Source organism: Pogonomyrmex barbatus, unplaced genomic scaffold (genome assembly GCF_055798465.1).
Source record: "Pogonomyrmex barbatus isolate J1 unplaced genomic scaffold, ASM5579846v1 scaffold3, whole genome shotgun sequence".
Classification (NCBI taxonomy): Eukaryota; Metazoa; Arthropoda; class Insecta; order Hymenoptera; family Formicidae; genus Pogonomyrmex; species Pogonomyrmex barbatus.
The window spans coordinates 21085246-21112644 of record NW_028297127.1 but is presented as its reverse complement, the minus strand read 5'-3'; the positions used below and the strand labels follow the sequence as shown (position 1 = coordinate 21112644).

The following is a 27399-nucleotide window of genomic DNA, read 5'->3' as shown; positions in this document are numbered from 1 at the left end:
TTATTTATAAGTTGATCGAGGCTAACGCCTTTGCAAGTCGAATAGAAGTGTGAAAATTGTCATTTGTTAGAGATCGAAAAAACGCGAAACGCGATCAATTTGTGTTTGTCGTATTCAATTATATACCGGTTATATTTAACTTGATATTAAAACCCTCGCGGCTTTATAAAGCCGGAGCGTAGCGGCCACCGAGTCGCTACCATCTAAGAGGATTCGTCGTTCCTCTTCGACGATGGTCGTTGCAGAGGGTCGGGACGAATTTTGCCCGCAGCGACGAAGTACTCGAGGGGATACGCGCGGAAAACGCAGACGAATTCGCGGCACGAGCCGCAACAATCGATCGCCAGGACGGCATGGCACTTTGGTCGGACGCCTCTTTGGGGACGCGCCATTGTCGCGCGTTCCCGAAGAAAAGAGAACCATTCGGAGAATCGTTTTCCACCGGTCGGAGACGACCGTTTTTGCCGATTTTTACCTGCTGCAGAATGCAGCAAGAAAGAGCGTGATACGACGCTCGGCACGTTGAGCGTCGCGGCGCGGTGGGATTCAAAATGTGCCGATTGTATCTGTTGGTGCCAGTGACCCCCTATTGATTCCACGCTCAGCGAAGCACAGACCAGACCCTCTCGTTCCCACCCGCCCTGCCACTCTCCTCCTCGGCCTCTCTCTCTCTCTCTCTCTCTCTCTCTCGCCTTCTCCTTCCCTCCCTCAGCCTTCCCCCATATCCCCCCCCCCTCTTTCTCCTTCTCTCTTTCTCGCGCCATCGGGTGACTCTCTTTCGCCCCTTTGCCGCCGTGTCTCGTTTCCTCATGTTCGACCACCCTCTGTACGCCCACCCACCCCTGCCCTCTCGCTCCCTTACACGCTTACGCGCGATATACCGCCCGCTCACAGCGGTGTCCCACGCGAGCAAGCCCGACACCGGTTTCACCCTGTAGTAGCTGCCAGCCGACTAACCGACCGACCAGCCTGGGCGAAAATAATTTTAACTTTGTCACGAAGACCGCGTAAAACTTGCGTTCTACCTGCGGTCGTCCATACGCTGGCTAGTATTCCGCACGTTGGCTAAGTCGGCCGCTTCTCTCCCCTTGACACAATGAAGGCGGGATTATTAACGGGGCTAAGCGTTACGCGTTGCTTCGTTTTTTTTCTCCCGGCGAGTCGGTAGACTCCCTTGAAAAAGCGGCGGAGACTTTAGAATTTCCAAGACCCTTGAAAGATCCGTAGAAAAATACGTCTTTTCCTTTTGAGAGACTTTCGATCAGCACTTCTTACACTTATCTATTGTTCCACGGAAGCCATTAATTTTGTTATCGAGTTGCAGTATTTTGCACCGCCTTTGAAAGTAAATAATTGACTTAAAGCATCGGATTCTTTGATCAACGAAAATCGGATCAATCACCTTCTTTTACGATTCCTCGATATTCAATATTAGACATCATCAAGTTCTGAGTTCTTGACGTTCTGCTAAAGTTTACATGATATTCAATATTAGACATCATCAAGTTCTGAGTTCTTGACGTTCTGTTAAAGTTTACATGATATTCAGCGACAATTAAAGTCTATTTCGTAATTTTTAAAATCTTGTAAAAATATATTCAGTTAGAATTTCAAATAACTTTTATTATATATAAACATCATAAATCGCGTAGGAATCGATCCGCACGCGGCTGAAAAGAGAGAATTTCATTCATAATTTCGAGTCCGAGTTTTTTTTTTTTTTTTTTTTAAACAAGCAGATATGTGACTCGTATGATATATCCCACATACTCTATCATTCTATTTCCCCGCGGAGACACGATCATTTTTTTCTGTTCCGAGCAGACCTCTTTAAGCTCTTTAAGAGCTACGAGAAATTTGTTTGCGTCCAATATGGAGGCGCCTGTGATAGAGTTCGAAAACAGGAGCAAGTCGATAGTAGCCGCGTAGTAGTTTCACTGGAAATCGCACGACGAAGAGTTACTGGGACAGCCGGTCTATACATATGCCATTGTCCCTTCCCCGGCCGCTTCTGAACCCGCGTTAAACTGCAGATCGTAGATTAATGGCCAGTAGACTACGTTGAAAATGGGGGGTGGGGGGGGGCGTAATCATTTATAGAGCGTATTTCTCATATTTTCAAGAAAGCCCGCTACCTAGCCTCGCTACCGTTTTCGATCTTTATTACGACAGCCATCGGTCTATAAATTTGTGAGAGCACTCGAAACCACATAGGTTCTACTTTATTAGATCGCTACTTTTTTATGATTCCATGTTGAAGGACACACTCGCTACATTTTGTAGAAATGGAGTCTCGTGGAAATTCGAGAGAAGGATATGAACGAAAAATTAAAAATTTCTGTGTGTGTTTCATCGAGCCGCTAAACGCGACGCTAATGATGGATGATGATCAATCATCCACATTTCTCCCTGGATACGCAGCGAGAACTACGAACGTTTCTCTTCGGGTAAAATTAGCTTTGCAGGTGCAATCTTCCTCTATTCTGGTAGGTGATCACATGTCCCATCATATATGATGGAAGATTCATGGAGGTCTCATTGTTACATAGGCGAGGTTGAGAGGCTGGTAGCGTCGTCGTTTCGTTCATCCCGCTTCCACATAGGCGAGAGCGTACTTTTATCACTGTCGAGGAACGGAATGCCCATCCCCAAGTTCTACGTGCATAAAGTCTAGATTCTACGGCACAAATTATACGCTATTTGGGCCAACGTACGCTGCTCGCGTGCTTTCGTAATTCCGGCTGTTTCGCGACCGGCTACCAGAGAGAGAGAGAGGGAGGGAGGGAGGGAGAGAGGGAAAGAAAGAGAGAGTAAATCCGATTCTTTTCTCCCAAGTCACGAAAAACGATATGGAATTCGACATGGAGAAATAGATATTGCGTGGCGAATTCTATTTTTGTACAGCGTACTTTTGTAGGTCGCACTTCGTATTACGCAAAAGTTATGCAGCCGTTTGCAGAATAAATCGCGCTTTCCTCAACAGCCACGTACTTTCCTCGACGGCGATCGCTCGTATTATTATCGCGAACTTTGCTTTCGCCCGCCTTCCATTTCTCCACCGGCTTTCAATGGGGGAAATTCTCAGACCATGGAGACGAGGACTGGGGAGGGAGGGGTGGGGAGGGGGGGTGAATGGGTAACGTGTAACGTGAACGGATCCACGTGGCAGTCTCTCGTTTAGAAAATGCCACGTGAAACGACCGACGGGAATACGTTACCTGTCGGATGCCGAGCCGCGGCGGATGTGCGAAAGGATAAATCGAGTTTAGCTATGCGAAACTAATAACGCCGCGTGCCTGTCCGGCATTCGCTCGGAAACGGCGCCGTTCCTCGCGCGGACGTGCCCTCCCCGCGCGGCGAGGCCGATATATGTATGATGTCGGGGGGTCGTATAATACAAATTAACGGAATATACGGTGTCTCTTGCATTCACGTACGTCGCCCTGCCATTCGGCGTTGACTCATACACGAATGAATTGGAACGCCGGTGACTCACGCACGCGTACGGTATCTCCTCCCTTCAGAATGACGAATCGGGATATGTCTTCGAAAAAAAATTGAATTATTCTCGAGAACCGAAGTCGACTCGGATCCCCTGAATTTAATCTTCAGTATATATGGACATTTGAGTACGTGAACCCAGACGGGAGGAGGAACGAGAGTAACAAGAAGGAAAGACATTGAATATCTAGCTAGAATTTTAGTGAATTTTGATGAGTTAATAAAAAAGGGAATTAAATTTCGAGTAATAATTCCCGTTGTTGTAGTGCATTATTTTCTACGCATGTTGAAATTTAATTCTCTGCTTCTAATTCCGTTTGTTTAATTCCTTGTTCCTTTCATCATCGTGTCTGGGCCCTTAATTCCCTCTTGTTCAGAAATCAAAATGTTCATTTACAAGCGCGACTATGACGAGAGACCTTCCGAGACCCTTCCTTCTCATTTCCCATCTGTCTCTTAAACTATAATTCTCGTTTCTCTTATGTATACGCGAGACTGAATGCGCAACGTTCTCTGTGCATGGGTTTCAAAGTGGATTGAGCCAACATCCACCGCCATCAGCACGGTTGAGTATGCGGGACGTCGACCCGTGGAATCTTCATAAGTCCCGTGCGGGAAAAGTGCTGTTAATTAAAAGCGTAAAGTTCATCGCGAGTAAGGGGCGCGTTGAACCCGACGAGACTTCGCTTACATCGGAGTTTACTGCATACAATAAATTCGGCGCGGAAAGTTCGCGGCGGGGTTGGTTGGCTGCGCATAACGGGCGCTGCCCGGAGTAATAACTCGAGTTTCGGAATAACTGTTTGCTCGCAAATTTCCCCGCGAGGAGAGGAAAACTTCCGGGGCGTCCGTCTCAACAAAATACGAGATCATTGCGAAATGAAAGAAAACACGCGACAGATAATTATAGTCGTCCTGTCAAGGATAATTCGCTCTCTCAAAGACAGCCGGACTTCCGGAATTGCTATTTTTGCCCAAACTCGCGACTGATTCTGCTGTAAATTTTAGACACGTACGTCTTTTATGTTCGTTTTCAAAAATTGAAAAGGTTGCTTTTTGTATGAATTTTAAATTTGATATTACAAGAGATGCTTTTTTTTTTTTTTTTTTTTTTTTTTCATCAAAAGGAATATTTTGTCAAAATTTCAAGGTGGAGATTTCTAGGTAGAAATAATATCGAGAGCGATGACCACGTGTCAACAGCTGTCTCTTTCGCGTAATCTCCGATAACGTTGGTCGCGCGAGAGAAGCCAGCCGGCCGCGTCTCGTGCGGACGTTATTACGGTCTCTGTGTCTCACCCCGTATGCATCACTGACCCAACCCTACCGCACGCGGTGCTCCAACCCCCCCCTTTGAGCACCCCCCTCCCGCGGCTCTGTATGAAGTATAACACTTTCGTGGTGTCGCGGGCACGAGTGACGGCGCGGGTTGAGTGGCGCGTTGTTCTCGCGCTAGCACGACCTCGTTAGAGCAAAGGGAAGAGCGGAATTTTTCATCCGTGTACAATAGCGCGGCTCGCGAAACTGCGGTATACAGACATTTCGACGATGACCTCTTTAGATAATTCGAAAACAATCCTTTTCTACGGAGAATTTAGAAGAGTCACAGCGCGAAACGTACGCGTTATAAACGTCTCGATCCTCAAAAACTTTTTTCCAAAATCTTTTCTTTTTTTCCCCCCCCCCCCCTCCATTTTGCAAGACAGCTTGATCTCCGAGAAAAGAAATAAGCGCACGCTGCCGAACTACTTTGCACGACACAGCACGTACACGGCGAATAAATAGATTGGCGCAGACAACACACGCGAGGGGGGCGACGTTGAGGGATACGAGGAGGAACGCGCATCCTCGCCTCCGTCGTTTCTACATGTACATATCTCGAAATGCGGAACGCGTGAACGTTCGCGGCACGGCAGCATCTCGTTCACGCCGCATTTAATAGTCGGCGAATTTCTCTCTCTCTCTTTCTCTCTCTCTCTGCCCGCAGAATGGACATCCTGCTGCGAGACATGAACGCGCCGTGGCGATGACAAGCCTGATCTTGGAGAACGCCGACTTGAATCGACTCTTTCCGAAATGCCGGCCTAGGGGCGGCCCACCCCCGGCCCCGGGGGCCTCCACGCAGAGCAGCCAGCAGCAGCCGCATGACAGCCCCTGCCAGACGGAGGCCGCCGCTATCACCACCGCCGCCACCGCCGCGACCGCCGCAACAGCCGCCGCTGTCACAATCGCCTCTACGAACACGTCGACGAGCGCCTCCGCGATATCGGACGACATGATCGACCTCGAGCGCGACACCTCCGACAGGCAAGTTAAACCGATTTATCGAAGAGAGACATCGGGCGAGGATCGGGCTAATCGGGCTAATTCCGGAAAGAGAAAGAGTCGGTGGATAACGGTGATTTGGCATCTCTCGGTAGACGATTTAGATTATGCGGAACGCGTTTCTGAAATTGGCATCGATATTTTAAGGACTCGTTTTAGCGAAGCGGAGAAGGAAGGAGAGGAAAATTTATATATGTACGTATATAGCCACCGAGCGCGCTCACGAGAAATATAACGTTATACAATTACACTTTTTAACAGTTTAATCACATTGTATCATTTTCTCGTAACAAGCGGGTTATTAATGACGTATGAAAAACGTTATTGCCGCGTGCATTTTTTATATACGGTTTTATTTTACCTTTAAAAGTCTCTCGTGGCAAAATTATAGGACGGTTAATTACATAATTGAGGAGATAAATGGGTCACGGGTGTGTGCGGAATGAAGATGAAAAACCGCATCTCGTGAGAAGTGTAGAAAATAATTAGATTTACGAGCGAATACGTCGCCCGTACGCTTTGAGAGTAAAATTTTTCTCGCCGACTATTCACGGCGATTCCAAAATTGTGGGAGAAATGAGGACGGAGCCGGCATTACTCCCTCCCCCCCCCCCCCTCCCCTCACCTCTCACCCCGTCACTCCGTCGAACTCCTCAATTACGAAAATGACCAACACACCGTTCGCGTTTTTCCCATCGTAAAGCAATGGCACGCGAGCGTTTCTGCGCTTTTCGTTTCTTAATCATACTTCCTCCCACTTCCGACTGCCGATTGTTAAGAGTGCCGAGTTACGTTCGTAGGTATAGGAAACGAGCGAATGGCAGAAAAAAATCAGGTTCGCTGTCCCGTAGGACGGCGAGCGTGGTGCCCGGTTTCACGGTCGAGGGCCAGCTGCCGCACGCTACGAAGCCGCTTTCGTCGAGTTCCTCCTCGGCGTCCGGACGCAGCGAGGACGCGCCGCAATACGGCAGCCTGCCCGGTAGCGATCATCAGGGACAATCGCAGCAGGACGACAGCGGACCCGAGGGGAGTCCGGTGTACATTTTGACCTCGACCAAGGGAGGTCCCAGCTATAAGCTTCGGGATTCAAGGTAATTTGAGGACCGCCGAGCAATCCGCTCGGAATGTAATTAACTCGACAAATACCGACCGTCCGGTTTATTTATTGCCAGCGGAAAATTGTAATTTACGCTATAATAACAAATAATTAATCACAACGAATGACAATTCAGAATTATTTTAGCCAACGTTCTTGAAATATATATACGAAGACATTATTGCGAGACATTATTGTTTATAATTATTTTTCTAAAGGATATTTAAAGGAGATTAGAAATTTCGAGTCAAGCTTTTAAAATACAAAGTATCTTCTTCTACGTTTCCATAATCAATACGGAAAATTGGCTAAGTCAGAAATCACAATGATCCTGCACTGTAATATACCCTAATAATTTATCGAGAGATATTTTTCAATGTATCAAAAAGGCAAAATTGGTTTGAACAACATTTGTGATTCAGGTTGCACATTTGCAGTCGGTAAGCATCTACATTCAGTTGACATTTTTTTTGTTTTTTTGTTTTTTTTTGTTTTTTTTTTTTGTTTTTTTTTGTTTTTTTTTTGTTTTTTTAAGACTGGACGACAAAAGTAATAAAATACAATTCGAATAATTCGCGACTCAAAAGACTACGGTTTCGATGTTGAAAAACGGACTGTATTAAAAAAGAAATTGAAGTTAATTGAGAGGCGTTCGAATTACCGAGCTAAATCGCGCGGAGGAATCGATAATGGGCGGCGAAACACCGAGGTGCGCGAACACTTGTGTACACGCAAAAGTGTGTGTTACACGTCGTATCGCGACGTTAAATTCGAGCGCGCGCAATGAAAAACGTGTCCGTTGTCACGATGAAAGTCCATTTGACGTTCGGTCTTTGTGTATCTATGGTGGACACGAGAGCGCCCGGTTTCGCGATAGCCGATACAGTTTCTACAGGGTTTCCACAGAGCCCCGACACACAGCTGAGCGGCGACCGTCCATGTATATTCAACGAGGCGTTAATTTCAAGCTTAATATCGGCGATATACTCGAGCGGAAATGTCACTCAAATATCAACCTCTCTCTCTCTCTCTCTCTCTCTCTTTCTCTTTCTCTCTCGCGCGCGCGCGCGCGCGCCTACCATTAATGTGTCGCTTACCATGGGCTGTATTCGATGTATAGCAAACAAGTCAATATGCCCGCGACAGTGTAATCCGTCCGGTAAACATTTTTCCCTCTCTTTCTCCCGTGTGACTTCTCACGAGACGGAACGTTTTCGACATCGGCGATAACATCGCGCGACTCTTTGTAATACATAGCGAACAAAGTCGCGCGGGTTTCTCATCGAAGGATCCGAGCTTCAATCCTTTCACGTCCAGTGGGACATGTCTCGGTATGCTTAAAAAATTCCATCTCCGGTAAACATCGAGTTGTCAGGATTCAAAGTTCACTTTAAAGAAGCTTACTTAACTCGAAAAAAAATATTTGATAAAAAAAATCGTGGTAAATATATTGTTGTAAAATGTAAAAAATTATTTCACACGTACACACATACGGAACGTCATTCGACATTTTTTTGGGGGATTAATCATGGAAAAGTTTAACGTGGTGGTGATTACTTATATTAAACATCAAATATTTAATATCAATTTTTGATGACATTTAACAGTAAGAAATTATAAGTGAAATGCTCGAGTTTCTTGGCAAAGAAATATAACGATGATATTGCTTAAAATATGTATTGATTAAGCGAAAACTTTTAGTTCTTATTATTTATTAATATACATTTTTCGTTACAGGAAAAAAATAATTTTGCTGAAGTATCTACAGATTTGATCAGATCTGAAAATAATGTTGTTGAATCAAAATAATTACGTAGAATTCTTAACTATGTGTGATGATAATATTGCAAAACTTTTGAATATTTTAATAATAAACTTGGATATCTTATTTAATTGTTTTGATGATTCAACAAAATTATTTTTAGATATGCTTTAGCAAAACTGTTCTTTTTATATACCTTTTTATTTTGCAACCTTGGAAATGTTTTTTGTTACAAATTTTCGACTGTGACTCGTTGCGTTTGTCATATTGGCAGTTCGCCATTTTAAATTTTCCGTCTTGACACCATTTTGACGTTTGTCATTTTGAATTTTTAAATTTCGATCCCATTTCGTATTCGAAACTCCAAAAAAACTCCTAACAATAATTAACAATCGAAAAATTCGAAGAGATGTGAAAGGATTAACGTCTCATATTTACGATACATACAATTTTTCATACATATCTCTTGAAATGTTTCGGTATTATTTCTCTGTAAAGCATAACTACTATATCATCCTGACAATAAATATGCCTGCAATAAATAAAAGTATCCTGACGCTTTTGTGAATGGAGAACTTCGCAAGGAATTTTTGCCGTGCTATTGGTTTGTCATTACTAATCGCTAATCGATTGGCACTCGAAGCGGCTCGCTTATCGACAGTGATAATCGGTACGTAGGTAGATGTGCAACTACCTTTTATTCCCCCGATGCTCGACGTTCGATCCGAAATTCGCTCGAACGTGATCAACGAGCGCGGGATATCCGATAATTTCAGATTACTCCGTGAAGTTGTCAATTATCGATGAAACTTGACGCGCGAAACGCAAGTTTCAATTTCCCCATCGACGATCGTCACACGAGTGACCGAAACTGCCGGATACCCGGGGTTTTTTAAATCCTTCCTCGTTCGTATCCACGAATATATATCCGCGAGCAAACTAACGGAGTTTGACTCTTTGTCTTCATCTTAAAACGTCCTCAGATTTATCATCGCGTATACATATTTTTTTTTAGGGGGACGTCGCTGTTCGTCGCGGCGTCGGCTCGGTCGGCTCGGGGGGGCCACGATCGATCTCGATCCGCCGCTGATCTTCGATGTTGATTTTGTAAATCATCATCGAGAGGCGAGATGATGATGATGATGCGGCGTCGCTCGAAGGCGACGGGAGCGCTTCCAGATGATCGACGCGGGAGTTACGGGCTTAAAAGTCGCGCCCGTTTTTCTCGCACGCGTGCACAACGCACGTCTCGCCGTCGTGAGCCCCGCGCGCGCGTGTCAGCGTGAGACCCGAATGAACATTTTTCAATAAAGCATTCCAGGTGCCGACGGGCGGTCGTTACACTCCTGAGGACTGACAAAATCGGTATACGGTGAGGATCGGCTCGGCGCGTCGAACGGCCCGATTAAATGCCATCAACGTGTAATACAAATCACGGGACGCCCCACGCGTCAGTTTTTTGGGGTTAACTCCGGCCTGTCAGACGCGTCGCGTTTCGCTCGCCGTGGCTCGAGCCACTCGCCACTCCACGTGCGCGAGGCATTTCGAGGACGCGAAACAGCCGAACGAAACAGCCGTCGCGCATCGGCATGGCGTAGCGCGTTACGCAAACATCGTCGGATCTGACGTCAAAGATTTATAACGCTTCGCCTCGTATCCGAGATCCTGACGAAGATTTATTAGAAATGAGCTCGCGTGGAACATTTTCATATCGCGAGTCCGCGTATCCGTGAGTCATCTGTTTTGAAAGCGGCTTTATAAACGGAATGCTAAGATACACCAGAACTCGATGGGAAAGTTAAACTCCGGGATGAATTGGAGTCCTACGAGTCCTGTGTTAATCTCATGCGCGTGAGGGAAACTTTGATAAACATTGAGCTCAAGTGAGAGATCCGAGGATCTTTTACTCGTAACTTGTATACCACTTGTCTATTACTTGATTTACACGAGATCACTGTAATCGTAAAGATCGCCACAAGTAGTAATGATAATTCTCATATTGTCCCTACAGAATTATAGAAATCGCTGGTGGTCGAGAAGTGTTCTCGCAGAGCCGAGGGAAGGTGGCAGCTAGAAAGTCGCGATTTCTGGCTGCGTCGAATTCCATAAATAACGAGGATATTCAAACTGATAATAAGCTGTCTGTTAAGAAGAATAACAAGTCTCCTAGCTCGCAGACCATATGGGAGTTACGAAGCCGGTAATTGATTTATTATTCTATCAGTTATGTCAAGCTGTGTCCTGTTGTCTATAATCCTGTTTTTACGTTCTACAAATTTATAAATTTTTTTCAGATGTGGTGAAACTAGGAAGCAACGTGCAAATCGAGAGGTCACAGAAACTGTGTTTGCCTCCGAGGTACACTCGGTGCGACGCAACGCCGCGAAATCCATTCTCGATTACGACTCGCCCAAGAGCAATCGCAGCAATCGCATAATCAATTATGATTCAATCTTGAATAGCAATAATGTAGAATATACCGTACCGAAAAGTATTACCGATCTGGATTATGGATTACCCAAGAGTTGCGTAGATTATCAGTCGAATCACAACACACCCGCGAGAAGCATGGCTATCGTCAGCGACGGTGAGGTTGTGGTGTTCGATGATATCGATGACAACTGGCAGGGGCTACGGTTGGATTTGGCGTCGAATAATACGAATCAGATCACGACGACGAGTCTAGATCTAGAGACGGATGATTCTCAGAGAGGTCGTATTGCGCCGGAACCGCCGAGTTCTAGCGTCGGAAGTACTCCTAGTCCTACGACGGCATATCATCGCAATACTTCGGAATTTTTCAAAGTAATATTGTTGTTTAAGTAGATGCGCATAATTGCAAAGAATTCTCTACTAATTTAAGTCCATTTAACTACAGGTTGTTACACCAGCGAGTGATTGCGAGGCGGATTCTCCTTCTCCAGAACGTAATCATAAAGTCGCGAGAGTAATTGGTGAATTACCAATCGCTCAGTATTCCGGTAGCCCGAGACGTTACGGAGTTCGCGAAAATGCACAGCTTCCTAGCTTGTTATCGTCACCTTCAATGTACATGACACCGAGGCCTGGTTTCCCGCAAAGAGTATTGCCAACAACACCAAATCATAATGAGGTAAAAAAGTTATTTATATAGACTCATATGATTTAACAGTCTTTAATATCTTGTCAATGTGTTTTATATATTTCAAGAAGGAAGATACTTCTGCAGAAATCGTTATAGACAAGACTGTGATAGAAAATATTAGCACTGAAGATCAGCCTATAAATCCTTCATCTCCATCACCAAAAGCTGAAGAGGAAGAGGAAGACTCTTTAAAGCCGTCGACTTTACCTGCTGATAACATAAGCAGTCTTGTCTCGCCAGGAGGTAGTACTTTCGATTATCTATACGAATTTTCAGAGACACGGAAAGTATTGGAGGAATTCTTCAAATGCCCGGCGCCGACAAAAGAAAAGGAAAACAATATAGAATCCTTTCCTTTCCAGGTGAGTCTTTGCGGAAATAATTACATTTATGAGATGTTTTTATATCAAAGAGATATCTGAAATAGAATCAAGAATTTACATCTAGAAAACATAAAACTTTATAATTAGAAAAATACTTACATGAAAAAAATCTCAAAAATATGTATGCATTTGTAATATATGTAATGAAGAAGAAAAATTTGTAAAATATGAATGATTAAAGAATGTTACTCTCCATTGCAAGGATCTTGATTATGAATTGCGAAGACAAGGAGGAAGTGCATATGTTGGCCAGCGATTAGCAAGTGGTCCACCTGTGACAGAAGAGGTTATGGTACATGAATCTCCTAAGAAGCAACGAACAGAATTTTCACAAAATGTAAGTGTAAAAATAAATAAAATAAAAAATGTTATTTTGACAATTGCTTTTTTCCTTTGTTTGAAGATTTTCCTTAGATTAGTTTTTTTCTCTCTTGTATCAGTAAAGTTTTGCATTAAAAAAAATAATATTTATTTATATAGATTCAGGCAATAAATAAAAATATTTGAAATGTAAAAGTAGTTTTGTTAATTATTGAAAAGTACTGAAAAGTTAACTTATATTAATATTTGGAATTTATGTTTCTTCTACTAGTCATATATAGAGAGATTCTAAATATAAATCCATATTTATAGAGTAACATAGTTACACTGTGTTTCTTGAGCATTGCTTAACAGATTTTTTCATATATTGATATTGTGAAACAAACAATTAATTACGTTTGATTCTTTTTTTGCTCTTTTTAGGCAGGTGAACACGAGAACAATTTTCTGGACCTCTCAGTAGGTACCGGTAGCAGTGAAGATCTTGGAGAGACTGAAGTTGGCTTGCAAGTAGGACACTCGCGTAATTTTACGCTGAGTCCCGAAACAACCGACTGTGACAGTAATTGTGGTGATTTAGACAGCGAAGTATCCCTCATGATGATGGATAATGAATTGATGCCGGCAAGTGGCCTTCTCGGATCGGTCGGCGATTTGGGGAATAATTCGGATTCCCTGAGAATATACACTAGCATGCCGGTATTAGAGGACGGTCTGTCTAGTGGACATGCGAGCGATACTGACAACAATAATCCTACTGTGATGCTTATGAAACGGCAAATAAATGAAATAGAAAAGGAGATCATACAGAGAACTCGTAACGATATGTTGGGCACGAATGAGAATGATTCGGGGAAAGATGTTAGTCTAAATGTAACAAAAGATATTTTACACACGTTGAAAACAACGTCTCCCGATCTGTTTATCGCGAAGAAGGAAAATTCGTATGACACGAACGAACTACAACTCGATGGGTTGGATCCACTGGGCACACCGCCACCACCGGCACCTCAGGGACGACAAAGTGTAACCTTGGAGGTAAATTGTGGCGAGGTAGAAGCGGCCATCAAAGACATCAGAATGGCCCTACAAAGGACTAAAACTCTGCCTGTGAAATCACCATCGGAAGAGCCGCCGGAACCGAGCGTTAGTCCGATATGGATACCAAGGTATCTTATGTTTTATTTTATGTGAATAAGGGTATTCCAATTGTTGAAATCTGTTCGATATTTTGTCTCGGCATTTTCGCTCGCCGCTGTGAATGTTCCCTTTTTATAACATCAAATTATACGTTTGGGATACCCTTCGGGATATCCTCTACGTTGCGTGTAAACGCATCTAACTAAGATGCAGTATAATGGATGGCAGGCGGAGAGTCTGTATGGAAAGCAATAGCGAAGAATCTGATGCGCGTCGTATAGGTGACGAGGCTGATGTGGAAGTTGAAGAATGTCCAGACGAGGAAGAGGCAGATACTGATCTTGAAACGGATCGGTTACTTGGACAACAAAGAACAGACGATCAAGGATTTTATGATGACAAGGTGAGGATATGCTCGATGCTTAATATTCCATTCGATTGTATTACTTTTATTGACCATTATAGTCCTATTTCCTAAACAAATATACTCAAATAAGTTATTGGTACTTGTGACAAAAAATCATACATACATTGTCTCTCTCTTTACAATTCCCTGTTAGGTAATATTGAAATGCATTAATGCATTTAAATTTAGGAAAGAGAAAGGATACGAATAATCTACATTTTCCTGTATTCCACGCGATTCAATGGTATTGGCGTTCTACTAATATCATCTTGGTATTATGCAGGGGTGGAGGAAGCCTAAGACTAGGACTATGTTACCACCAATGAATGCGAAAGTCGCTACTCCAAAGCAAACCCCTCCCAAAACCTTGAGTGTCGCCCCGATAGAAACGCTAGCGCCTTCCGAGCCTATACCCTCGACATCTGCCTCGATCTCCCCACCTCCTGTAGTGTCTGTTATACAATCGTCGTCTTCTAACGAGTGTGAAGTAGCCACTCCCGCGCAACCTACATCGAGTCCGCAGAAGACCCCAGTCAAAAACTCTCCCTCATCCCCTCAGAGCCTCAAGGAATCCAACAACAAGGTGAAAAAGGTGCCCTTTCAAATGCTACCACGGAATCTTTTATTAGAGGCTCTAGATATCTATATTTCTAGTGGGCTTGTGGTAAAATAGCACATATTGGTGCATGACAGTACTATCCTTTTGTTGCTAAAATTGATGTCAGCTTAAATATAATTTATGTTATATATCATAATCTACTAATCCAAATGTACGTTTTAATAATAATAATAGTATATAGATATTCGATAATTATTTATGTAATGATTTGAGCACAATGAATTTTATGAATCTAATTCATGATATAATAGAAATAATAAATATTTCTCTTTTAAATATTTCTCATAATAGAAAAAATAAAATATTTCTCTTTTTACAGTTGATAAGTATTTAACAAAAATGTTTAAGCTGATCTTTTTTTAAAAGAAAAGGTACTTTTTTTTATCCTATTGCTTTTGCTTTGGGCTTCTGCTTATTATGCTTATTTTTATTTGTAACAGAAACATTGTCAACGTTATGTTTATAAAAATATTGCATATTATATCATCCATATCCTTTACCCACAAATAGTGTAATGATAAGAAAATGCTTTATATAGGATAATTTTTAATTATATATATTTCAAAGAAAGGAGTCTAGAGCCTAAAATAAGAAAAAAAATATATGTATAAGTTGTTTAAATTTTATTTATACATTATATGAAAATTTTTTTCTTGTTTAGACTCTAAATTTATTCCTTGAAAATTAATATATAATTAAAAATAACTCCATTTCTCCTGTGCTTTATAAAATAAAGTAATTATTATAACATGTGCTTTGGAAAAAAATATAAATTTGCAATAGCATTTAGTGCCCACTCTATTATTATTATAATTATTACTATTACTATTATTGTCACATTGTTTCTAGACGTAAATAAGGATATGTTAATGTTTATTAGCTTTCTTATATGGCAGTTGCTGCATGGTTAGCACTTTCTACAGCTTAAGTGATTACATACATGATATTTACAAGATTACGGATGCATTTATCAAAGTTTTATCTATACTGTCTTGCAAACTGTATTGTCTGTTTTATTTTTCAGGATAAGGAGGGAAAGAAAAAGAGCAGAAACAAGGAAGGTACTGTCATACTTTTATCAATATAATTCAATAGTATTCTTATATTTCCTAAAGGTTTCAATTTATGCTAATGCTTGAAACTAATTTTTAACATCAAAATAGCTAATACGATCAAAGTTGATATTAAATAATAAAAGACTTTTGAACACATAATCTATTTTGACATTAAAGTTCAAGAGAATCAAGCATAAGCATTAAAAACATTTTAACAATCTCCTATCAGAATATTATTATTGATATTTTAATGCTAATGTAATATTTCTCTTTCTATTGCTTTCTTGGATGTATAAATTCGGCATCTACCTCTAATTGTTATTTTATGGTAGGTATTTTTTTATATATGCATATATATATTTTATAACAATTAGACTATTACAGTTATATATTAAAAAATAATGTTTTAAATTATATATTAAAAAATTATATATTATAATTAAAATTATTTAATTTGAGAATTTATTATTTACTTTAGTACATAATAAGTAATATTTAATGCTTTTATAGCGCTTTTTGATAATCCAATATTTTTGTCTTATGCACGTATAACAACAATTTAATACGTGTGATTTTTTATCAAACTGTATCTTCAAATTTAGTATATACATATGTCATGTAGATTTCACTCAGAGATTTGATATGTTCAGATATTTACATCCTTCTATTTGTATTTCCCTGATAAGGTTACCAATTATATTGATAAGCGGTGTATTGAGGAGTCTCATCTTAGAGTGTCATAATCTTTCAGTGAACGTGAAAGACAGTTGCATTTTACGTGTATAATCGTTTATCACATTTATACATAATCGTAAATCAAAGAAAATTAGACGCAATTTCGGTGTAAAAAGGATAATAGGATCCACAAAATTAATTGACCTTTGTGAGGTCAATCAGATCATAAAACCAAAGATTTTTATATAATTTTACACCGCATGAAAGTTCTAACATTAATTGATGAAATAAAATGGAACAAGAGAGTCTATTATTGGATACTGCCATCATGTTATCTGTTGGATTACCCCAATGTTCCTTCGAGCATTTAGCCGCCTTTGGCACTCTGAATCGTGAGAAAGATGAGACAAAAAATCCTAAATGGTATGTATCTGTGCCGCTTTCAGACTTACTGGATGATCCATCAGTGTTGATCGAGGGTGTGCTGTTCCGCGCGAGGTACTTAGGTTCCACGCAACTGGTGTGCGAGGGTCAGCCAACGAAGTCGACTCGCATGTGTCAAGCGGAGGAAGCCGTTTCCAGGATAAAGGTACATATACATATTTTTGTTATTCTTATCTTGAAATTGAGATATACTATTCTTGAGCTGATATTATGTACGTCGATTGCGAGAGATGTGTATATACAGATTATATACAGATATGTGTATATAAAAGCACAACTTATATATCTCGTGTACAAATGGAACACGTATACGAGGACACTTTTTTTTTTTTTTTTTTTTTTTAAATTTTTGCGAAGCATCGAAGAAAGATCATAAAGAATTATCGAGTAAATCACTTTGAAAGCCACGTGTATTATTTTCCTAGAATGTTTGTTCTCAAGAGTAACTACTAATTAAGTGAGCATATCTGATAGATAATGCATCCACATGATATGTTGTGTTCTGTTTAGATCAGTAGAAATAAGTTTGGAAGGCGCATTATATTAGATCAAAACAAATACGTTAGAGTTTACACGTTGCGACTTAGATGACTATTGACCCAATTATTGACTTTTTGATAACTGTTAAAACGAAACTCGGGAATATTAGAAAATCTCTTAGAAAGTGTAAAATTGTTTCAGGGACCATTAGAACTAAATTATGAATAATAATAACGAAATTAGCAGCATGCTCTGAATGCTTTATACTATTTTAATTTGCTACTTAATTTGTAGTGAATAACAATGCAATATTCTCATCTGCAATAATGTATTTCAATGTTAAAGTAATTTTTAACTTTTTGAGGAAATCTTCGAAATTGCAATATCTTGATGCGATCGCAAAATGAGCGCTGTAAAATATTGCGAATAACCGTAACGACTGTAAGGGATTTGCTACGCATCTCAAACTAGCGCATTTTTATCAAGTGTAAAATATTTCAGTGTTATTATTATTTTGGGATATTATTAATTTACCTCAAATGGTTAAAATGCTGAAATCTCAAGTGATTAGTTAAACCTGAGAGTTTTCTGTAGGAAAGAGTACTGTCCACTAAATCGCGTCTTAAGACTCGTATGTTTTTATGTTAATTCCATAAATGATAAAAAATTTTATATTTCCTTTCCCTTATATTTCGATTTGTATAATTCATATTTTTAGATATAATGACACGATGTATCTTTTTCCTTTTAGTTAGTTTTTACAATTTACTGATCAATCTTTCAAGAAAACTGTTAATTAAGCAAACAGTAAATTCTTTCCTCCTACTCTTAGGTTCTGCTCATGAGCGATCAAACGTCAGCATTTAGATAAGATAGATCACTTTTCCATTTGTGGCCTTGCAATAATTGATTAATAGCGATTTTTTTCTACACGATGGTTTATCATTGCAAACTGAGACGACTCTTCCTCTCTCTCTCTCCCCCTCCCCCCCCCGGGAGGGGGGGGGGATCTAAATGCTGATTTATGTCTATTTATCTGATACGGTTAATCTAAATATAATTGTGAACTGGCCGTTGTGCAAAGAGGCCTGAATGTTTCAGTGTAGCGCCCCCCTTCCTCACATCACCAACACCACCACCACCACCACCACCACCACCTGACCACCGAACACTGTCATCTTCTCAGTGTAACTTTAATGTGATTTCTGTGTCTCTATGTCTGTCAGTCTTTCTTTCTCTCTTTCTTTCTTTGCGAATATTTGGTTTATATATATCTGCTATCCGCTTGCTATGTACGCTTTCCCGTAGATTCTTGGTCGATATACATCACGCACAAGAAATCTGTGTACTCGCGAGAGATGTTGGTCTACTCACTAACTATGTTCTCAACTCTATCTTGCGAAAAAATTTGACAGACTCCTGTGTAGCGAGGCGATAAAGAGGAGGGAAATTGAGAATGTGAAATACAAATCTAGGTGTAACAGACGGCTCCATTTGAAGCAAATTTCTGGGGAACTGCGAGATATCTCACAAAATATTTATATTTTTGAAATTATGAAAAGATGTGATATATCTGTATTGTATAGAATTAATAGTCGGATGATATTACAATATTCTGACATGATATATAAGGAACGTAATTAATGAACACAATTAATTACTTGAATACTTGTATTTTATTTGTTCAATCCGATTAATAGAATAGATAGATAGTTAAATATATTTTTTATGATTATTATTCACATATAATATACACTCACACATGAAGTGAGATTTATAGTGACGTTGAGTAGACCAGAATTGCGGTTTTTTTTTCGCTGTAAGAATATTTTAGTTGCGTACAAATCGAGAATTGAGATAATCAGAAACGTTTTCGTGATTTCGAATTTATTTAAGAAATTATGGCATTGAGAGCAAGAGTTGCAATCAATTTTTTTTTGATAGCGTATGCATGATAATTTGTTCAACTGCAAGGCTGTTAAGCTGTGTTGCAATATAGACAGTGTAAATAATAAGAGAATGTTAAAGAGAGACTTGAAGAGTACATCTTAACGTTCTGTAAAAATTTTTTGGCGATTGTTAAATTACAATTGGTACTGTTCAATTATACATCTGATACAGCTTTCCAAGAAAGTAAAAGCTTCTTAATGAGCCGCATTAAAATTTCGCGCTTATTTCATGCTTTCGAATGACGCCGACAAAAGAGCTTTATTCACTCTTGCATCTGGATCTGGATACGTTTGCTTTGTAAAAAGACACTTTTGAATCAAAATTAATAACTGTTATGGAAAATAATAATTCTACTCTCCGTGGTCATTGGCTTGTATTGTTTTCTTTGATCTTTTCGTTTTTCGAGATGACAATATTAAGCGATATTAGCAGATCGAAAAAGCTCGATTGCTCATTGCGATAAGACAGAGCCCTATCGTGCTTCGAGTTCTGAGTTGCTGGATACACGCCTAGAGACCTAGAGGCAAACCAGCCAAACGCGCAACATCGTTATTAATACGTTTGATGAATTAATTGCAGCGGATGCCCGCTGTATGCCCGTTCGTCGACTTTGCCATTCTGTAAACGCTTGCACGTTGCACAGCTTCCAGACACACCGTGAGCTTGCTCCGAAGGAAAAATTGCATTGCAATGAAGGTCGCATCGTGCGCAGAGGTGTATGCTACCGGGCTATATAATGCATCTATATGTGTGAATGAACCTGTTCCGGCATACGATAGAGGACACAAGCATGACCGTTGTGCATAAGAGACAAGTAAAGCCAGTTTATTTTGGTCGTATAGCAACTCAAGAACTCATGAACATTGGCTCTTTTGCCTCTCGTTCTGTCGGTGGTGTGCGTGGCGATGTGACTAGCAGAGCCTTTGTTTGTTTGTTTGTTTGGCGCGTACATTACGGAAGGATGATGGGCCGGTGCCGATGCAGGCAACGCTCTTAAACTATGGGGGGCAGCATGGGTATGGTCGCTGCAGCATTGCCTCGCAAGGAAGCCTAGAGGAGGACGAGTGCGACTCGAGCGAAGAACTTATAGGAAGCGCTTCTGGTGGGGGCCAGTCCGAGTCGCAAGCGCTTGGGGCCCAGCCGAAACTGGCCCCGATCAGTGGCTGCTTGGGGCCCACAACCGTTTTCAGACTACAGTTTCTCGGGTCGGTGGAGGTGGAAGAGGAAGGGGGACGTAAACGGCGTAAGCGCCTTAAGAACCACATGGTGGAGGAGGCTGTGACGAAGATAAAGGTCCGCCCTGATTGCCCTTCATTCCAAACAACCCTTCGCCGTTTAAGTCCGACCGACTGCCCTTTGACTCCTACAAGAGCAGAGTCCGTTCAGAGACCGTTTCATCCCTCTATTGATTTTATGTAATACCGACGAGGGTCAAACCTCCTTACGGCCATTTCATCTTACGACTTGACTATTTTGTTTTACATACCTCGGTCACGGAAAACTCGCAGCAATTCAAGTATCATGCACTTTTTGAGTTACGAAACCTGTGTTACCTGCATACAAAATGCACACCCCCCCCCCCCTCACACGAGCTCATCATAGCGAGACGAAAATCTCTTGCAAATTTAAATGTTGCCGTCAAAGTTAGGCGATTTTTATCTCTACCTTTCAAACTCTCAGGTTTGTGATAGCGCCATTAATATGCTCAACTTTATACAGTTCACTCTGTCGTGCACTACTTATTTTATTACAAGTTAAGCGCCGTACGTGTTCAAAACAAATTCTGTAACATTATATTCAATTATTTGTGTATATACAACTATAATTAATTACTTGTTTATCTCTACTTTGTCACACATGCTGCTTCCTTATGGTAGGCACTGGTACGTATATTCTACATGCAGATAAACATGTAACATGGAGATATATGACAATCTTCTAAAAGGGATGTTGCGTTCCTGTAGGCACCGGACGGTGACACTCAGCCAAGCACGGAGGTAGATCTCTTTATCTCGACGGAGAAGATCATGGTTCTCAACACTGATCTGAAGGAGATCATGATGGATCACGCGCTACGCACGATTTCCTACATAGCGGACATCGGTGATCTGGTAGTGCTAATGGCGCGGCGACGTTTCGTGCCCCACGAAATGGAGGAAGTACCAAAAATCAACCGTACTCCGAAGATGATATGCCACGTTTTCGAAAGTGAGGAGGCTCAATTTATAGCACAAAGTATTGGACAAGCATTCCAAGTAGCTTACATGGAGTTCCTAAAGGCAAACGGGATTGAGGATCATAGCTTTGTTAAGGAAATGGATTATCAGGAGGTGCTCAATTCGCAGGAGATATTCGGCGACGAGCTGCAGATGTTCGCGAAGAAGGAGATGCAGAAAGAGGTAATCGTCGGAATGCGGAATCCCGTTTTTACCTTTTTCATTTGCTAATAATTGGAAATATAGAAAACGCGTTTTGCATTCTATAATTTGAATAGGATGCGGCTTGCCACTCATTTGCCGAGCTTGTCTAACTACTATTAATGAATAATCGATCTTTCATTGAATGTTCAAAATTGAATTAATTCCAGTCCAGTTTTCCAGGAGAACTATGTAACGAACTATGAGACGAACTGGATTATCGCGGTTGACATAGGGAAAATTTCGTAATCGCATGGGAGTAAAGTTTTCTCTGCTTGCAGGTAGTGGTACCGAAAGCGAAGGGAGAGATCCTCGGTGTTGTGATCGTTGAGTCCGGCTGGGGCTCCATGCTGCCAACCGTAGTCATAGCAAATCTTGCGCCGGCCGGTGCCGCCGCGCGTTGCGGTCAGCTTAACATTGGCGATCAGATAATAGCGATTAACGGTGTATCGTTGGTCGGCTTGCCTTTGTCCACGTGTCAGACTTACATAAAGAACTCGAAGAATCAAACGGTCGTCAAGTTAACTGTCGTGCCGTGTGCACCTGTCGTCGAAGTGAAAATCAAGAGACCCGACACGAAATATCAGTTAGGATTTAGTGTACAGAACGGAGTGATATGTAGTCTATTGAGAGGTGGTATCGCCGAGCGGGGCGGAGTTCGGGTGGGCCATAGGATAATTGAAATTAATAATCAGAGTGTTGTTGCTGTACCGCACGAAAAGATTGTTAATCTTCTGGCTACGTCAGTGGGAGAGGTACGTAAACGCACGTAGAACTCGATGCAATGGCTTTTCTGCGCACGTGTTTTTTACTCGATCGTATGACAATATCAGGCAGCGAGATTATATATAATAATTATATATAGGTAAGAAAAAGGAATTGATTTATTCTTTTTTAGATTTTGATGAAAACGATGCCCACGTCGATGTTTAGGCTATTGACCGGCCAAGAGTCTCCGGTGTACATATAAAAAGCGTTCAGTTGCCTGGCTGATGCGTAGTGAACAGACAATACATCCACCATCCACTACCATACTATCTGCTACTATCTTTACTGTACAGGTTTATTCTATGCAAATCGCTTTGTGTTTTCGATTCTTATGGGACGATTCGATACATTTACCAGCTCCTGCTTAGTAAACGAGACCTACATAGGTACGTCGCAGAAACGTTACTAAATATCTACTCAAGCATAATTTATATGATTATCGATTATTGTATAAGAGATATACGTATAGTACTAATCAATGAGATTCTCTATAACATAAATATATTTCTTGAAATCTTGCCAGATATTATTTCCGATATGTCGATGTTGATATTTGATTTATTTGCGTCTGAGCGATGTAAAGATTACGGCGAAATTGCCGCGATAAGTATTTGATTTGTTACGAGTATCTAGCGATAGAAGGACGATAGAAGAAAAAAAAAAATATTGATTTTCAATACACAACACAGTGGATGTTACAGAGAATCGCATTATTCGCGCCAAGGAAGATGATAGGTGATGCAAATGATGCAGTTGCACATGATTATAAATAGCACAAAGCTCTTTAGCAACAGCTGGAGCAGAGCTGGAACTGTATATTACGTAGTTTAATGACGTAGTAATATTTATAAAAAGGATCTCCCTCTATCTCTCGTGGAGATACTTGAAGCTAAAGCGTTTATTTAATCTTTTTTATCTTTAAGGCCGACGAATACTCGCGGCGTGACACCCCGAGTGTATTAATTTGTACTAAAATTACTATCTATCGTAGAAAACTTCGGACGCGTAAATCTCGTGATAAATAACGTCATAGTAATTATATAGAAGAGAGTGCAGAGTAACGTATTCTATACGAGACAGATTTTTTTTAAACGATTAGATTAATTCGTTTTGCAAGATATCGAGCTGACTTTTGGTAACGAATGATCATCGAAATGTCGCTGAACAAAAACGTTGACTCAGCACACCATGTATGCCTACGTACCGCTTTATCGACATTCTATTCTATGATATTATATCCATCTGTAACGAAAATGAAATCATAACGCAGCATATTCACCGCGTGATATTATTCTTAAAGTGAAAATATTTGAAAGTCCTTCATGCTTCATAAATGATTATCATTCGCGAGAAGATGACCTAAGAAAAAAAGAGTTTTGTTTGCTTCGAATAAATTGCGATGTCCGCAAATGCACAATTTTAATAAATATTTAGAATAATACTTGTTTTTTGGAAGAGATATGCGACTCGTCTTTTTGTTTCTCGCGAATAATAATCAACTATAAGCTTGCTATCATCTTGTTCCCGGTATATTACATTAGTTCGCTTCTTCGATCACGCGTTGATAAATATTGAGAAGTGGCTGTGCATATTTAAAAGTTCAGCTTTCATAAACATAAGATCGATTTAGACACTTTACAGTAAAAATCTTCGAACTTTCGAACATCTTACGTCTTCTAGCTCTCTCTTTCTCTTTCGATACTTTAGAAATCTCTACGCTTTCGCGCTCGATTTAAATAGAAATTCAACATCTTCATCGGATTCTTGACTCTAATTAAATCTGAACTCAGAAAAAAATCATGGTATAAGCTATTTTGAAATGAAGCTTTATGCTGATAGCATTATAAATGTCTGTCAATTAGATATCTTTGTCTTTCGAAATTTCACGCCATTTCAAAATAATACACATCTATTTTAAAAGTGAAATAACACTTTTAGGTAATTTCATTTTGTAAATTCTTGTGATGGATTGGCGAGGAATGCTTAAAAAGCAACTAAAAATCTTTCTATCCGATTTTGCAGAGTAGAATTATTTTTAATTCACTTTCCGCGTTCGGAAAAGTTCAGCTTACAAAGATAGTTCTAGTAGTTAATCGTAGAAAGGCTTATGGATGGCACCTTATTCGTGGATGGCACCTTATCAACTTGCAGTAAGTCTTCATTCACTGTGTATAATACTTACATGTAAAATATGTAAATTCGAGTCTTAACGTAGTTTCACTGCATATAGGCATACAAAATGAAATCTAGCTTCTCCTGACTTATAACTCCCCGTCAAAAAAAAAAATTTCTTCTAAAATATAACAGACTGATTCACATCTACGTGTAATCTAATAAGGTAAAGAAAAATTACTTATTCCAGAGAGTGTAACTCTACAGTCGTACACCGCTAGAGCAAAGACGAAAACGTTCTCTTCTATATAAATACTATATGCCATAATAATCTAAGTTTTATCTATTTTTGCTGAAGATTTCTCACCTTCGAGCTACTCTGCTTCAAATATCAAGAAGTGTGCGATGACAAACTTTGAGATTCCTGATGTCTAAAATTTCAATGCCAAAGTACATTAAGTAGACGGCGGGACAGTACGCATAAATTTTCGACAAACTGAAAGTTATTCAGATTTTCTCCGAGAATGTGCGATTATTTAAAGAAACAGATCCTAATTTGCAAAAGCAATTAAATCTATGTCGATTTAATTAATATTACCATCATTATTAATATTGCGAAGATGTACAGGACGTTTAAAAAGAAAGCATTTACAGGATTAAATAAATAGGGCATTTACTGAATATTATATAAAAGATGTCTAATAAACGTGGAGAGAGAAAATCATCTTACAAAGATACAAAGCAATTATACTTATATCTATAGAATAGATTTTTCAAGCTATGTTAATTAAACATCTTTCGCTCAATTTAATTCTTCCTTTTTAAACGGCCCGTGTAGGTCGTAGAACTTGTGTTCACATAGTGTTGTAATAATATCTATTGTAAAGAAAAAGTCATACGTAAATTTGTTTTAATGACGACGAGCGAGGAATTAATTTTGTAACAAATAAACTAGAATTTCATTTTGAAAAGTTCAACATGCATTATAGGCATTTTTTCGCTTTCTTGACGTAACAAACATGGATTATCATCTAAATTTAAGTTGACTCTTCGATCGCATTTTGATATCTGATTGAAAGAGATCTCTGATTTGCCGTAGATATGACATTTCATACGGAACAATTCTCTGCGAGGCACGCGAATAGAGAGCATGTATATAAAGATTTTTCGTTATCTATAATACCTAGTGATGTCGAGATGTACGTAAATCGGTGGGCACGAGAAAAGCCTCGCGAGGATGGTTACGTGTGAGAAATGTCACATGTATAATATATATATATATATATATTTTTTTTTTTATTTCCCTTCTCATCGAGGAGAGTGTAGCGAAGCATATTACGATATTGCATATCATGGGGAACCGATATATCATTGTGGAGACCTTCACATTCATCTCGGGCAGATATCTAAATGAATATGCGAAAAGTATTATCTCTTTTGCCGGAGTCACCAGAATCTAGAATAAATCGCGATTATATACGTTAGGGAAATGAATTTTGGCATAGAAATTTTAACCATATATTCGGCGAGCAACACAGAGCGATATGAATATAATATATGGGATCAAACAAGATGTGTTATATATTGGGTGGCTGAAACTTATCTAGTCATTACGCTAAGAATAAGATGAATATATATATATAAATATAAATAAAGAAAAGTATATATATATATATATATATACATATATATATATATATATATACATAATAAGTTAATACTCAGCCATCGCAAGCCACCCTGACTGAATGTGTCTAATCACATTTTAATAATAACATCTGCGACTTGTACTGTCAACCTGGCCTTGCGTGGTCATTACTTGTATGTTCGTTAGAGGCGAAATGTAATATTATTGAATCGTCGTTATTACACAGTCAGTCTTCGTTCGTTGTCTCAAATTTTATAAAAGAGAAGCAACAATATATAGATTTCTTTCATTTAAATAACTTAAAGACATACAAGTTATTAAAGTATGGCTTATTGAAGTATTTACGAGGGTAGATTAATAGATGTATAGTAGACCCGTTTGACATTATCTGTTGATATTCTTCATTTAAAGTTCTTTTCTTTTCATAGAATTCTTTTCTAGCTTTTCTACGATTGTTAATAAATTATATTATATATCTGAACGAATGCGCGCGAGGGGAGGAGGTTTTTAGTAAACTCGTTCTGTTTGTATAAATTTAAATAAGCACTGCAATTCTCGTCGAAATGAGAAGTTTCGTCGGGTAATTATTTCCAAGCGTTGTAAGATATTTGCGTCACATTTGATCCTCTTCAGTGAGGGCATTTTGACGGATAGTATCTGATTTATGGAATAGATTCGGTTGATGAAAAAGCACCTCTTGCATCATCGAGCCTTACAAAATGAAGAATGATGATCGTGCAAAGTCAGTATGAATGGTAGAAAAATTCCAAAAATCGCAGTCAGAATCATTATGAGGTAACTGAGAAAGAACCCAACCGTTCATAACAAATAAAAATAATTATATCTTACACATACACACACACACACACACACACACACACACACACACACACATATATATATATATATAGAGCTTGCGCTGTAGCTTCACCAGTCATGAAACATGCTACAAGATATCATGACTGTCTTTATCAATGTTTGTGAGTGTATAATAAGTTATAAACTATAAGTGAGCTATTGAATGTGTATATGGTATATGCTAGTCCATACTAAAAGATACAATAAAATGTAATTTTGAATTCAAGTTCAGACAGTGATTACCCGTTACTTTGACTTTAAGAATGCAGTATGACACGTTAATGAAAAACGATATAGCTTTTCCTCTATTTTTCT

At 39.7% G+C, this 27399-nt stretch overlaps 1 protein-coding gene across 15 annotated transcripts in view; it reads left to right on the top strand.

The window, feature by feature from the left end:
- LOC105429575 (uncharacterized) overlaps positions 1 to 27310 on the top strand; it is a 38874-nt gene extending 11564 nt beyond the window's left edge. For 4 of the 15 annotated variants that reach the window (XM_089078905.1, XM_089078902.1, XM_089078906.1 and 1 more), the window contains 15 exons: positions 5489 to 5808; positions 6627 to 6917; positions 10696 to 10884; positions 10979 to 11489; positions 11563 to 11796; positions 11874 to 12170; positions 12394 to 12528; positions 12936 to 13681; positions 13866 to 14055; positions 14342 to 14650; positions 15702 to 15738; positions 16854 to 16996; positions 21246 to 21680; positions 21980 to 22453; positions 22597 to 27310. In XM_089078905.1, the coding sequence (XP_088935031.1) occupies positions 5528 to 5808; positions 6627 to 6917; positions 10696 to 10884; positions 10979 to 11489; positions 11563 to 11796; positions 11874 to 12170; positions 12394 to 12528; positions 12936 to 13681; positions 13866 to 14055; positions 14342 to 14650; positions 15702 to 15738; positions 16854 to 16996; positions 21246 to 21680; positions 21980 to 22453; positions 22597 to 22668 (4344 nt within the window). In that variant the 5' untranslated portion in view covers positions 5489 to 5527 and the 3' untranslated portion in view covers positions 22669 to 27310. Of the gene's footprint in view, positions 1 to 5446; positions 5809 to 6626; positions 6918 to 10206; positions 10536 to 10695; positions 10885 to 10978; positions 11490 to 11562; positions 11797 to 11873; positions 12171 to 12393; positions 12529 to 12935; positions 13682 to 13865; positions 14056 to 14341; positions 14651 to 15701; positions 15739 to 16853; positions 16997 to 20241; positions 21165 to 21245; positions 21681 to 21979; positions 22454 to 22596 lie in introns of those variants that run through there. The other 11 variants (XM_011642650.2, XM_089078911.1, XM_089078908.1 and 8 more) reach the window with 11 other exon arrangements.
- The last annotated feature ends 89 nt before the right edge of the window (positions 27311 to 27399 follow it).